General features: G+C 37.9%; 1 protein-coding gene across 1 annotated transcript in view; it reads left to right on the forward strand.

Annotated features, from left to right (window-relative positions):
* Positions 1-15,757, forward strand: part of HDAC9 (histone deacetylase 9) — a 526,228-nt gene that overhangs the window by 146,041 nt on the left and 364,430 nt on the right. The window contains exons 9-10 of the mRNA XM_080818413.1: positions 1,790-2,000; positions 2,446-2,663. Coding sequence (XP_080674539.1) covers positions 1,790-2,000; positions 2,446-2,663 — 429 coding nt within the window. The remainder of the gene's footprint in view (positions 1-1,789; positions 2,001-2,445; positions 2,664-15,757) is intronic.

Here is a 15,757-nt window from a genome sequence, read left to right on the forward strand (position 1 = left end):
TCGTGAAAAGAAAAAAAGGAATTAGGGATGAAGCTGAACGTAAATATTCATGGATGATATTTTCACATTTCCACTTACTAAAAATTAGTTTTTTTCCCATTCTTCTGTTTCCTGTTCTTCTGATGATAAGCAAATAGTGACACAAAAGCTTCTTATGACACATGAATAAACGTTTTATTTGCACCCTTTTTTGCATGTTCTAAGTCATTCCTACCAGCTAACACAAACATACACCACTTTTAATGTGGTCAGAGAGAATTTTTTCCCGAAGGACCAAGTACTAATGCCAGACCATTTAATGTTTCAATGGTAATACAATTTGGTACCGTTGGATGAATAAACCAATGTGGTTTGGATTGAAGTTTCATTTTTCTTTGCTTCCATTTTGGTGTGGATGAGGCCATCACAATTAATTTTTCAAGCTTAGCATTGCTTTGGCAAAGGGATCTCTAATATTCCATTTCCCCACTGAATAGTGGGAAATTTTTTAGGAAAAGAAGCCAGGAGAAGGAATCACTTCTAGATTAAACATTGTGTTGACTTGCCATGTGACTAAGACAAACCATTTACCTCTTTGTCCTTCAATTTCTCCATCACTGAAAATTGCTTTGCTTCCCTGGTGCACAGCAATTTTGAAAGATGAAACATGAGTTTTGAAAAGAAACACGCCACATAATTTTGAGGTATTAGACTTCTGCTTTTGTGATACCAAAATGATCTCCATTCATTAAATTCTTTGAATAGGATAATTCATTATTACTATTGATGATATAATTATTATTACCTTATTACTGTGTTATCATACATTTCAAGTTCTTAATAGCATTTTTATTTGATCTAATTTCACTTGTAGTTTATGTTATTAAACAAAAGTATCTGAAGTGTCATTTTCAATATTTAGAGATTTGGGGATCTGTTGTGAATTAATACAAAATACATGTTTAAGTCAAAGTCCTGCATATTTTATATAACCTTTCATTGGGTTGGCTGAAGAATTTTATTTTAAAAATTAAATATTGGAACCCTATAACTCTGTGAGCTTATTAGAGGAATTGCTCCTTTTGCTTGAAACTCCAGAGCTACAGACAGTTTTATCTCCAGCTTCTTCAATGCTACAAGAGAGTCATTAGTTTAGCAAGTTGAATCCATTTTACATTGCCAGTATACCTTTTTACTTAAACAGCATGCTAAAAATTTTTTTAAATAAACTTCCCAGTTATTAAGCCTAAAAGTAGCATCATTTTCAATGTGGAAAAGAAATCTTTATGTTCAGTACAATGGCACTCAACACTAACTCATCTCCAATAGTTCAACTCTATTTTTATTTCTCATCCATTAATTTGGTTGGTTTGAAAAGACACACTGTTGGGCAAAAGAGGTGGAGGCAATTAAGAGGTACAAACTTCCAGCTGTAAAATAAGTAAGTCACAGGGATGAAAAATACAGCATAGGGGAATATAGTCAGTGAGATTGTAATCAGTTCATCTAGCGACAGATGGTGACAGCCCTCATCAGGGTGAGCACATCTGGTATATACAGATGTTGAATCACTATGTTGTACACCTGAAATGTGGGTAATATTATATGTCAACTACACTTCAATTAAAAAAAACAAACCAGAAGGAAAAAAAAAGACATGCCGTTATACATTTTCCCTACTCAGCTATCAGTCAGATGGGGTTTTCTTTTGGGTGGAGGGATGGAGAATTACGGAATAAGAAACTCCGCTAATGCTGTACAGACCTAGTGGGTGAAAGAGGATTACCATCTCTGTTACTTCTTGACACAGGCTTCGAATTCACTCAAAGAAAAACAGAAGTGTGAGACCCAGACGCTCCGACAAGGCGTCCCTCTGCCTGGGCAGTACACTGGCAGCATCCCAGCGACTTCAAGCCATCCCCACGTTGCTTTAGAGGGAAAGCCCAATAGCAGCCACCAAGCACTCCTGCAGCATCTCTTATTGAAAGAACAAATGCGACAGCAGAAGCTTCTCGTGGCTGGTAAATAATTGTGACACCATTCGCGGATCATTTTAGGGCTTGATTTATCCGTGATCTGGTGTAAGGTCTTTTTAGCTCAAGACCCTCGTAAAGATTGAAAGTGTCACACAAGGGTGTCCCTGAGACTTGGTCTTGTGGGAAAGGCTACTTTTCCTATTTATTCCTCTAGACATGTGGTGGGGGGAAACACCGCACCTTATTTAACCTTCATACATACGGAGGCAGATGACTGGTGAGTCACCAGTCAGGTGCTTACCTATCTCATGTTCTGGCACTTCTCCCTCCATCCCCTACAGCCTGGCTTTCTTCTGATGTGTGCCCAGTAGAATCACTAGTTTTCATCACATTTATCTCCTATACCTATTTTCTGTGGGTTTTTTTTTTTTGTCTATTCCTAAGCAAAATTATGCATATGTGTACATGTATATATATATATATTTTTCAGGTGGAGTTCCCTTACATCCTCAGTCTCCGTTGGCAGCAAAGGAGAGAATTTCCCCTGGCATTAGAGGTACCCACAAATTACCCCGTCACAGGCCCCTGAATCGAACCCAGTCTGCACCTCTGCCTCAGAGCACGTTGGCTCAGCTGGTCATTCAGCAGCAACACCAGCAGTTCTTGGAGAAGCAGAAGCAATACCAGCAGCAGATCCACATGAACAAAGTAAGCCCCCAAGTCAAAGTCAGGCAGTCACAACCACCAGCGGGGATAGTGGGGTTCCCTTCTCTGGTCTGGGCACACAAGAGGAAAATGTTGGTATCTCTGCATCATCGTCGACAGGAGATTGCCATCCTAGCCCTGGGGACAGCCTCACAATATCAGTATTTTCACCCTCATTACATTCACAGCATGTTTGTAGCAACACTGAGATAACTGATTGGTGAGGGCTTCTATGATTGAGGACCTGTTTGAATTCAGAAGCACATTCAGGCACATGAGTGCAGAGCCCCATTTTTTTGGTTTCATAGAATAGGCTTGGGGCAGAGTTGAAGGTGGTGGATTGACAACTCAAAAAGTTCCCACAGGTGCAGGCAGATACAACAAGGTGAGCCCACAAACTGTTTCTCAGCAACTTGTATGTATCCGTGTTCTCTTTATTTTTTAGCATGCCCCACTTTATTCCAAACTGCGTTTGAAGCAACTTCTCAGAAATGTGTGGTAATTTTCTGGCAGCCTTATTGTGGCCAAGTGGGAAGCTGATGTCTGTATCGCACCACATCCTTAAGCGCTCTCCTGCTGAGGCAACCACAAAGAAATAGTGATTAAAATATAACAATGTCAGACAGGCCAGGACCGTAAAACATCTTCCGTGAGTTCATAAGCAAACTCGTCTACTCAGTTTTGACACTACCCTCCTCTATGACAGGCTTACAAAGCTGAGTCTTCTCATTCCTGGGCATGTTATTGTCATTATCATCATCCCAAATAGTATGATTCTATGAATAGCACGGTTCATATCCTATCCTTTGTTACTGTATCATCTACAAGTATCTGTAGAGGTATGATTATTAAGAAATGCCATTCTGTTTACTAAAGGTAGCTAAAAATTGGCTTACTGTTGAAGAGCTTTATTGCATCGTGACAGAAACAAAGCAATGCCTCATGGGTAAAGGTCTAATCACCCTTCTGATAGCAGTAGGAGAAAGGGGTTCTTCATCAGGTGCTCACTTTACTGCAGGCAGGGCAAGAGGTTTTCTCTTCTCACAGGGTAGAGCCAGGAAGGGAGCTCGGGCTGAAGACCATAGAACTGAACAGCTCAGCCCTTTGCTGCCTTCAAAGATGATGTGGGGGTGGGGGGGAGGAAAATGGGCACTGCCAATGGATGGCCATGGCCACTGCCTTTCGTGCTGTCTCTCACTACACTGCACATGGCAGTCCTCGATACCACATGCTCTTTATATATCAGCAGGATGTTGCTGTTATTGCTACAACATTTCTCTAAATTTATTAAATTATTTTGTACCAAGGCAGTCTCCCTGGAGGAGACTAACTTCCGTCTTGTAAGAGTGGCCTGGTACTCATTGACTTGAATGTGACTCTGTGTATGTTTGCTATGTTGTGGTAGAGTTCAACTTGTTTATTTCATGGTCTCTCAGCACTACTTAAAACTACCACGTATTTACTACGGAAATTTACTACGTAAATTGTCCAGTGACTAATGCGAAAAATTTATGAAGGAAGAAAAATTGGGACTCCTACCTTTTGCCTCATAATATTTTGTTTTGTTTTGTTCTTTGGGTTTTGTTTTTGTTTCTTGTTTGTTTGTTTTGTTTTAGAGAGAGAGAGAGAGAGAGAGCGAGCAAGGGAGCGTGAGCAGGGGAAGGGCAGAGGAAGAGGGAGAAAGAGAGAATATTAAGCAGGCTCCATGCCCAGTGCAGACCCCAGTGCAGGACTCAATCTCATAATCCTGAGATCATGACCTGTGCTGAAAGTGAGAGTCTGATGCTGAACTGAATGAGCCACCCACCCACCCCATTGCCTCATAATATTTTGATCTGGAATTAAGGTCATTAGATTCCTAGGAATACTTTAAAAAGTATTTTGGAATACATTATTTCAGACTCTGTGGTATGCTGATAACAGAATCTTTATATTTTAGTATCACACTTGAGATTTTGACAGGCGGATGCTAACCTCAGTCACATGGAAGAAACCAAGATGAAAAGCAGGCATTTGCATTGAGCAATGAGAAAAGCAAATCTTATCAGAGACCTTCTCCCATGTGGAGCTGATTCCTTGGAATCTGTTAAGAATTCTTCCCAGAATTAGAAACAAACCTATACTTTCAGGTACATGTTTGTACAGTGGTTTGATTATTAAATCTTGTCTTAATTAGGCAAAATGAAGTCCAGAAAACTTCAAAGTACAAAGCTGATCTTTATATATTAACCCCTCTCAGCTTGGGTGTTTAGATTACTCAAGCAGGTCTCTTGTTGGCTGTTATCCAAGTATGTATTCCATATGTTTGGTCCAATGGCATATGCACATTGGGTATTCTCCAGATTTTGAAAATATTTCACCTGCCCTCAATTGTCTAAGGGAATAGAGAAGAATCTTATTAAAGAAAATATTGAATTTCTGTCCCTATTCTGAAGTATTCACAATAGAATTATCAAGAAATGAATTGTTACTGCTCTCCCTTCCCTATGAAGTGATGAAAACATTTATTTCACATTATGTGAGGGCCATAACTTAGATGCCAAAACCAAAGAGTTTCTGTATGATCATATATTTATGTACACTCTAACCATTTCAAGTGACCATTAATGAGAAATAACCACAGAAACTTTAATTTATATCATTTTTTTTCCTGGTATAACACATGAATCTGTATTGAGTCACGTCAAATTAGAGCCAAATAGTTGGCATCATAAAAACATGGTCCCTGCTCTTGAGCAACTTAACTATAGCAGGAAACACATGCTCACATAAAGATGTAGGTGTGTAGATAACGTATTTGAAAATGTCCTTTCCGTTTGCTCCCTCAACTTTTTTTATGGTTCTTTTTTTTTAAGATTTGGAGAAGCAAAAAATGCAGTGACAATGAAGAAAAAACTAAGTAGATTTATAAACCTGTATCCTATGAAATATGATTGTCCTTCCTGCTATGAAATTTTTAATGATATAATGGAATTGCTAATAATCCTTAGAAGAATTAAAAGCAAAGCTGTACTTTTCAGAGCAGAGTTTATACAGTAATTGACTTACTAAATTTTGAAAACTTTCTAATATCTTGCTATTGTTTGAGTGCATTTATGAAAGCAATCATTCCTGCTTATTGTAATTCTACAACATAAATATTATTAATCATACTAAATAACTTACCTACCCCTTGCTTATTACTTTAATGACATTTACAGCAGAAATTTGTGTGTCATAATATAGTTATTTGTCTCATGCAGTTAGGATGTAAGTATTTAATAGTTTAGCAGAAATAAGCCTTGAATGGATTTACATAGTATTTGCATTGTTATATAAGCTAGAAAGGTGAGTGAAAAACCCATCAGAATGATTTGTCTCTCTGCTCCATCGGTTTGAATGTTCAGTTTTCAAGGAAAGTATTTTGAGAAGTTTAGCCATAAGAAAGTCATGGCTTGTACGTTTCTTTTGGGTTTTTTTTTTTTGAGATATTTAAAATCAGAAATGCATTTAACAATGTCTGTTGCTATCATATGGTATATTCTTACAATGATGACTTGTGAGTTTTTTCAAAAAACCAAGAGTTTCTTTATACTAGCATCAAAAGAAGACTGTTGTTTTTCCCGGTTATCTTTCATTTTTTTTATTGGAAGATTAAAAAGCTTTCTAAAGAAGAATCTTTCCCATAGATACAAAATGGCAAACAAAAATGTAAGAGGGTATTGGTACTTTTCTTCTGGGCTCATTTTAAGTTTAAATATTGCAACAGAATTTCTGGTAAAATAAGACTGTGATTAATGAAAGCAAAACACTCTGAAGTTGCTTGACCATTTTTATGATTTTTGAAGTATTACAAGCACTACCTAATTAATAGAAGGGTAAATCTCTAGTTGTATCACTATTGGAATGATATACAGAAATTTTCCTCAGTGTCTTCATGCATTTTTGTTGTGAGATAATTTGGCATAGACTTCTGCCCCCTACCCAATGAAAACATTCTTTAAATCATTTCTGTTATAGTATTAATAGAATAGCATTGATGTACACTAAATTTCTACTTTAACTAGAATTTTTCTAGTACCCATATTGTTGGTACTCATTCTATCAAATCCATGTGAGCAGAAATTTCAAGAAACTTCTTCATTCAGTACGTACTTGAATGAAATACTGATTTATTATACATTTATCCATTTAGCAACTCATTGAATTCTTGCTTTGTGCCAGATAATATTTTAGGCACCAAGAGAATAATAACATTCATTGTCCTCCTGGAGCTTACAGTGTGGGGAGTAGGGGAGTGAAATAGTCAGTAAACAGAGTAAACAGTAATATAGTATGTTAAGTACTGTGATGGGGGACATGAGGAAGAAAATTGTCTCTTTGAGGAAGTAAGACGAGACTTATTTAGTTACCTTTCTGAGTTATCTTGTCCTTTTTATATCCTCCTTTCTTCCTCCCTCCCTTCCTCCTCCTCTCTTTCTTTCTTTCTTTCTTTCTTTCTCTCTTTCTCTCTTTGTAATATGCTCTGTGATAAATATCTTATGCATTCCTTTGACTGGATATCAGCCAACACCTTTTTTAAAAACCCACATAAATCATGAGATGATATCTTCTATATGTCAAGGTTCACTATAGATATAAGTATTTATTATATATTTATTACTGTGATACTTAGGCATTTTGACATGAGTGCTATTTTATCATAATAAAAATATATCTAAGACGAGCTGAGTAAAGGAGAGGCCAAGCAGATGTCCTGTGTTGCCCTTATTAAAGCAGGTAGATATGTCTGACAAGCAAGGCATGAATCTAATTCTCCTCAAGTGCTGGAATGGAACAAATGGGGAGTTTCATTAGTTTTTAGAAGAGAATTTGATACTTTATTTGAGTAGTATCTCTTTTATTCTTTTTCTTGAGATAATTTTCTAACATCAGTGTTACATATTCTTCATGACCCCTCATGATTCATATCCACTCCTTGTCCCCGATCATCCATCCACAGCAACCCACGGGACCATATTCTTTGCTGCCTGTGGTCAACACAAACATAGCGTGCGTGCGTGCGTGTGTGTGTGTGATTTTTTTCCTTATAAAATATCCCAGAAGGCATTTCTAAAATAGAACTATTTTGTGCACTATTGAGCAAACTGTATATTTTTCCAAGGAGATATATTTGAAGAACAACAACTATAAAGATGTAGCATTCCAGAAAGTTTACATTTTTTAAGTCACACTTCCTATTATCAAACACCAAAGGAAATGCTTTGTATTAGCTTTATTTTTTTTTATTTCTTTTCAGCATAACAGAATTCATTGTTTATGCACCACACCCAGTGCTCCATAATACCCACCACCTGGCCCTTCAAAACCCTCAGATTGTTTTTCAGAGTCCATAGTCTCTCATGGTTCATGAGATTTCCCTCAACTCCCTTCTCCTCTCCATCTCCCTATGTCCCCCATGTTATTTGTTATGTATTAGCTTTATTTTAATCAAGGTACTTCTAACCATGGCTTCCTTGTGGGAAGATTCACATTTTAAGTGTGATTAGAGGAGAACCATGAACAAGTTTCTGCTCTTTGCTGCGCCTGTTACTCCAAGGGTATCTTTCCCTCCCCTTCTTTTAAGAGCTATGCATCCTCCCACACCTTCTCCAAAGGTACTTTGGGTATCTTTTCCATAATACCAGCTCCCTGTTATAAGGAGGACCCACTGTAAACTGGGACACCAAGCCAGCGTTGTTATGTGTGTCATCTTCTCAAACTTAACAACTCACTCTTTTTAGTATCACAGAATTTAATGAGTTGTATTTATTTTTAAAGATGTTATTTATTTGACAGAGGGAGCAAGAGAGCACAAGCAGGGGAAGCAGTTGAGGGAGAGGGAGAAGCAGGCTCCCCACTGAGCAGGGAGCCCCCCAACCCTGGGGTTCGATCCCAGAGTCCCAGGATCATGACCCAAGCCTAAGGCAGACCCTTAACCAACTGAGCCACCCTGGCGCCCACTAAGTTTAATTTCCAGGGTTTGAGTAGGTGGACCAACATGACAGGACTAGCAGTTGACAGAGCAGGAATTCTGACGTAGGTTGAATGACCCAAAAGTCTATCCTGAACCTAAACTTAGGATTTTAGTGTTGTTTTTATCATGGAGCAGGAGACAAGATTTTCCTTTTTCTTTTTTTTTTAAATACATTTTTATTTTAAGTAAGCTCCATACCAAATGTGGGGCTTGAACTCACAACCCCAAGACCAAGAGTCACATGATCAAGAATCATGGGTATGCTCTACCAACTGAGCCAGCCAAGCACCCCAAGACAACATTTTCCTAATTTTATTTTTGCCCAAAGTAGAAAGCTTACAATTAAAGGCAAGGCAAACAAACAAACAAAAAAGGAGGATGATCTTATTTTATGTCTTTATTTTTGGTATTGGTTTGGATTTGTCAAGATGAAGAAACTCCTTTTCCTGACCCCACTGCTCAACTTTTCTCACATTGCCCTCCATCCAGTTAGTAAGTTGGAAGCCTCTCTACGTGGCTTTCATGGGGGGACATTCAGATATCCACTGGAACGTAAAGCTTCCCAACAGTGTGATGTGGGTGCAGTACGGCCAGGCCCTGACATTGCAAAATTGTTATTTTTATTATTTTTTTTTTTTTAGATTGGGGAAAAATCTTCTCATAAGAGCTCTGAGTGAGCCTGATGCTGAAAGTCTACTGACTTCATCAAGTTCAACTGAAATGCAAATTTGGCATCTCATCCATGGGTGGTTGGAAAATGCCTTGTTTTAAGTTTTGAAAAATGGATGAGTAGAAACTTGAACTGGGCTTTCATTTAGGAAAGTAGGCATTACTGTTGTCAGGTTTAATTTCTCTCTCTCCGTTTGACAGTAGGTTTCCAGGCAGAGTCTTTAATCAACAATTTAGGATTACATTTTGCCCATTAGATGGATAGTATGTCCAAAAACTTTAGCAGGCACCGAGAGGCAGTCTTAATTTTATAACAGTAAAAAGCCCCCTAGATTATTTATCTATCTATCGAGGTTTATAGAAGAAACTTTGACTTTGCCCTTAAATAGATGTTATTTCGACATGATTAGCCCAATGTAAATAGATCCGTGTAGGTATGTGCTGAGCTTCATAAAAACCACTTACTGCCATCCCGGCTTACATCATCACAGAGAATTCATATAGAAGCATTTCACTACATAATTACAAGTTGATGGTTTATAATATACAGAAAATGGCTTGTTGCTTTATTATTAGATGTGATGAAATCCCGTGTTTGTAAAAGAAACTAAATGACCATTTCAGTGGATTAATGGGTAACATTCATAAACGTTCCCAGTGTTGCTTTCATAACTTGAAGACCAAGGGAAGGACCTCGACCTTTCCTTTTCACTCTGCACTGTTAATCTAGTCAGAGACGCTTTTACTGAATGAGAAAAACAATAGTTGGACATGACTATGAGGTAAGAAAATAGGGGAAAGAAAAATATCTGGGGAATTAAACCCTGTGAATAGTTTGACTGATGTTGATTCCAGGCTGTTCAAAGGGAGAGGGAAGCTAAATAATTTGGTTGTTTCTCAACCTTGACAAATAGTTTCATTTGACAGGATGAAATAATTAAGTCTTACTAAGGAATTTTTAATAAAGCTAAGTGATTTGTGGACATGAAAACCACCAATGTGTGGCAGTCTCTTTGTTATAGATTTTGGTTGCTTATAAAGTCCTGATTTTAGTTTTTGGACCCTGTATCTTTCTGCCCTTTCTCTAAATACATATGAAATCTCAGGGGTTAGAGTGACCCTGAAATGTCATGCGATCCTAGAGTATTCCCATTCCTTCAGGCAGAATTGCATCCAAGGCTAACTCACATATCCTAAATGCACCCTTACTCTCTTGCTATCAACTTAGTTGTATCAACCAGCAATAAAAAATCACTTCTAAAAAATAATTTCCTGGCACAGAGTTGTTCATGGTGTTCCACAAAGATTTGCTAGCAACCATTATGCTGCATGCTAAAAATGAAAATAGGAAGGCATGTTCCTTCCCTTGAACGACCCATAGACCTGCAAACAGATCATTATAGTCAAAGAATGTTCTATATAATGAATAGTTCATATGAAATGCAACATCTAGAATGCTTGAGGACCTTGCTGAGAGAAGTGTATGATGTCCTGCAGAATTATTTACTAATTTTGCAACTTTTGACAAAGTATTGAACCTCCTCATCCAGTAATTCTCTAATCTGCAGGTTTTAGAGGTTTATAGTGAGGAGTGCATGAAAGGATGTACTGAAAGTGCTTCATGAACACGGTAAGCACTACTAAATTCTAAAGCAGCATTTCTATTCTTCTGTAGCACTAATAGCTTCATTTTCCTTATTCTGTTAATGAAAATGGTTGGTTGTCTGGAAGTGCTAAAATATTTCCAAGATACACATTTCCTACTTGCCTCAATCTTGCATCAGCCTACTTTGTTGTAAACCAAACCACTAAATTTTGTTCCAGCTTGAGCTTTGTATTCATCATGAAGCAGACCTTGTTTTCTCTTTTGAACAGTATTACTGTTAATTATTGAATTATTTAGTGAGGTATAATTTACGCAGCAAAATGCATTCCTCTTGCTGTACAATTCACTGAGTTTTCACAAATGCCTATCGTCACATAATTACCACAGTCAAGATATAGAACAGTTCCTTCCCCTTCCAAACTTGCCTTGTGTCATTCCTTTGTAGTCGATCCCAACCCCTACCTCCAACCCCTGGCAAAGTAGTTGAATTTTTTACCATGTAGAGAACATAAAACAACTCACAAGTATGAAGGATGGATATTTTAAGAGCAGGCAGGCATCAGCTCGAAATGATCTAAACCCTAGAATGTTGAAGTAAGAAGGGCCATAAGGGATTATTTTCAGAGGTCATAGGTGGGCACTCTGTGGACTGGAGCCATTCCATTGAACTGCTGTCATTGGCTTGCCTAGTATCTTAACAAGCATTTCAATTATTGGTCAGTCTTTTTTTTTTTAATTGGTTAATCTTTAAAAATAGAAAGATTTCAAGTACAAATCTGGATTTCTGGAATTGTCTGAAAAATTAAAAATCTGGCTATACTGGGATCCATATTTCCATGTGGCCATTATTTTCTGGGGTTTATTCTTGGTCATCCATTTTTAAATAGAGCTTGTGCTGCTTTCCAGATTACCAAAGCAAGGGTTGATCAAGGAAGAGAAAGGGAGATGTTTATGAATCAATTGATTTGAAGATCATTGGCTTTGAGATCTTGTCTATTCCGAGGCTTGGTCCAAAATCACCAATGGTGACTTTCCTTAACTGTACCTCTGTACATTACCCTTAAAAAGCAAAGAAAGAAAACTTTGAAAGAAAGCATACTATCACCTGAAGATTGGAAAGGGGATTATGCGGGGGGGGGGGGGATACTATTATGTAATAAAAAGACATAAGATTACACAGTGTTGTAAAAGAAGGAAAAATAGCTCATTTATATTCTGGTTAAGTCTTGGTACACTCTCTTGCTGGGGATTTATGTTCTGAAAACTGATCTTTCTGTTTCTACCTTTGCCTGCCTCAATCCAATCTTCTATAGCACTTGGAGTAACCATTTACAAATACAAATCAAATCATGTCAAGAGCTTGTTTAAAACTCCCCAGTTGCTCCTTATTGTATAAAGGATAAAATCTAATCTTTTTGTGGCCTACAAGGCTGTCATGGTCTGGCTCTTGCCCCTATCGCTGACCTCATCTCCCACTCCCTTCCCTTACTTGCTGACCTTCAGCTACACTGGCCTCCTCTCCAGTCTGTGGGGAATGTCATTTCAGCCCCAGCAGTTGTGTTAGTCACTGTTCTGTATGGAATGTTCAACCACCAGATCTTCTCATAACTCCCATCTTGTTATTGGAGTCTCTCTTCGCTCAAACATCACCTCTTCTGACGGTCCTTCCCTGCCCATACAAATTAGACACAGATGCTCACCCCTTTCCCCATCACTCTCTACACATTAAGTTCCAGTCTTCAGTTGCTTATTTTCTGCCTCTTCCTCTGAGAGGTTGCCTGATGGCACTTCTCAGGGTGTGGCATATAGTAAGTGCTGAATAAAAAATTGTACAGTGAATGAAAGAGTAGGTGGGTAACTTTCTCAAACTCACTGGAAACACCGAAAGGAGGAAATTTTCAGTAGCCTTTCCAGAAGTTAACACTCATCTAAGTTATTGAATTACTAGTGTGCTTTGAAACCAGAAAAAGGATATTTTAATTGCAGGCATTGTTTTAGACAATCATTAAAGTTATACAGACAAACATGTTTTTATTAAGAATTCACTTCATCCCTCAATTAGTTTTATATCTCTTCAATATTGGTGAGAAGGGAGATTTTTCAGTTAGACTTTTAATTAGTGTGAATAATGAACCAATATTTAGAAAATATTTCTCTCTTGTTATTTAGTTTGTGTTCTTCTGGCAATTTCCCTAAAATGCACAGAAGTGAAATGGCATCGAGTATTTTGGCTTGAGGCAGAGTGCGTCTCTAAGTAGACCTCTCGATTTGAAAGCCCTCCATGCTCTGCGTGTTGTTTTTGAGAACAGTTGGTACATACCTAATCTATTTGTGATTTGAGACAGAATTTTATCATTGTTTTAAAATCTAGTTTCCTTGGAGCTTAAGGGAAAGGTTTCATTTTCCAAAAGAAGAATTTTGCATTTATTTAAAAGAAAAAAAAAAGAACAAAAATAAAACTCGTGCCATTCCCCAAGTAGAATCTGTCTTCAAATCTGAGGCAAAATAAGAAAGTGATGAGTTGGGTTGAAGGTCACTTTGCATAGTTTAATAATCACATTCAAACACTTGTGCTTAATGGGTTGTTGACAATTTCAGAAAACCAGATGCCCATCAGTAACTGACTTACTCTTCATACACTCTTGTTCTTAGTTACCCTTCCAAATTTGAAGATATTTGTGGGGACGTGAAAGATCTCCTCGGGAAAAATTCAAAATACGGAATTTAAAGATACTTTATTCGATAGCACTTACACTTATGTTGATTTCCAGATTTTGTCAAACAGTGTAACTTAGACAGAGACGAGCTTAATGCGCTCATGTGTAAAGGTTAGCAGCACGGCCTTTGAATATTATTTCATGAATTCTACATCATTTGCCAGTAGACTATATGATATTTAACATGGAATATAAAACATCGAAATTATAGATCTGCCATAATTATGAGCCTAGCAGGGATTGACAAGAATGGAATGATCATGCTTAAAGGTGTCCGAAACGTAGATAAATTATCCTGCCCGTAGATAAATTATCCTGCCCGGTCTATAGCATTTCATTGTGAGTGCGGAGGAGTGTGTGTGTGCTACAAGCCCAGAGCGGTCATAGATTGGCCACTCCGTTGTTGGTGTTCAGTACGGTCGCCGTCAGTGGCAGGGAGAACACGGAGAAACACTGACAGATGAGGAAGAGCACAGATGAAAGGGAAGGAGGAGGAGGAGCACAGCCATGATCTTCCTCTCAGCTGGGTTCCCCACCAAAGTAGTGCACCTGGTGTCAGACGAATGACACACGGTGTGTTTTACAGATGGGCCCGCGGCCGAGAGTCACACAGGCTCGCACATTTATCTGTCACACAGATGTTTCGTCTTGTGTTTTGTAGCCAGCAAGGCAACCGCTCAACTTTGCTGGGGGATCACCTCCAGATGTTCAACCAAAGGGAGACTCTGCTACCCCACTGAGAGTAAGCAGACAGCTCCTCCCTGCATCTGGGGCCACTCAGCGACAGTACAAATTAGAAGAGGCTTCGCCCATACCGTGTTTGTAATGGTCACATTTGAAGTTCAAAAACACATACGACACAACACAATTGGAGTCTTGAATGTCTTCAGAAAGAGCCAGAAACTTAAAGACAACATCAAGTAATTTTTTTATTTTAAAAATCCTAAAATAAGTTAAACCCAGCAGGCAGGTTTTCTGTGACTTTGGTCTGTAGATTTTTCTTGCTGGTGTTAATTTCTAATTTTTCCACACTGGCAGATTTGCAGGCTTAAAGAAAAACAGCTTTAGTCAGATACCTGGGGTAAGAAGTGTAGGTTAACTCCTTTTCTGCATTTACAATTTGCAAAACTGTCTCTCGGAGATCCCCATATATCACTTCTGTATTTTGTGAAACTTCACAAAAGCACATATTTCATTTCAGAGATGGTGAAAAAGTGGTAGTTACTGCTCATGTAGACATTATCATTTGCTTCATAACCTGGGAAGGAAAATGTGAAACTGCTGTTACTGAACATCAATTAGGCTTTTATTTAGCAAAAAGATGAGCCAGAAAGAAACAAGGACAAATTCCTAGATTTTTGACTTGTGCAATTGGGTATTGCTGTTCACTGAGATGAGAAAATGAGGTGAGCAATACATTTGAGTAGGAGACGAATAAAGGTTTTCTTTGAGCTCTTTAAAGTTTTTGATACCTATTAGGTATTCTAGGTCTAAGGGAAGATGTTAAGGAAGCAGCTGAATATGCAAGTTTAGAGCTCGGGGAAACATTGGAATTATTTATATTAATTCAGTTGTCATTGGAACATGGCTGTTTCAGAGTAGAATGCAAACTGGAAGGGTATAAAAAAATTCTGGGTTTCTACTCTTTTTGTTTGTTTTTGGAGATGGCTCAGCTTCTCTTGGACATGAAATTCCTTCTTTATAAAATAAGGGTTTGAAGAATGCTATTAGAAATTTTCCAGTGACTACATTTTATATGTATATAGTCTGTACTCATAAGTTACTGTTTTATGTCAAGAAACTTTTTTTTTTTTTTTTTTAAACAAACCATCAAGGAATTCTGCCCTTGGAAGATCATTTTGCCATTTGGCCGTCTTGCCCAGTTATCATAGCGTTACTCATTCTGGCACTTTTCTCCCTCATGTTTCCTTTAGTACATCACAAGTGTAGATGAAGCCAAAGGAACTGACTAGAATAAATGGCATTGTTTCTTTATTGCACATGAAACATTGTTATATACGCCTCTGTGTCCATGAGGTTGTAAATACTGACCAAAATTGATTCATGGACTAAACGATGAGGTTTCTGGGTACATCTGTGACCTCAGAAA

The sequence above is a fragment of the Martes martes genome (assembly GCF_963455335.1).
Source record: "Martes martes genome assembly, chromosome: 11".
Taxonomy (NCBI): Eukaryota; Metazoa; Chordata; class Mammalia; order Carnivora; family Mustelidae; genus Martes; species Martes martes.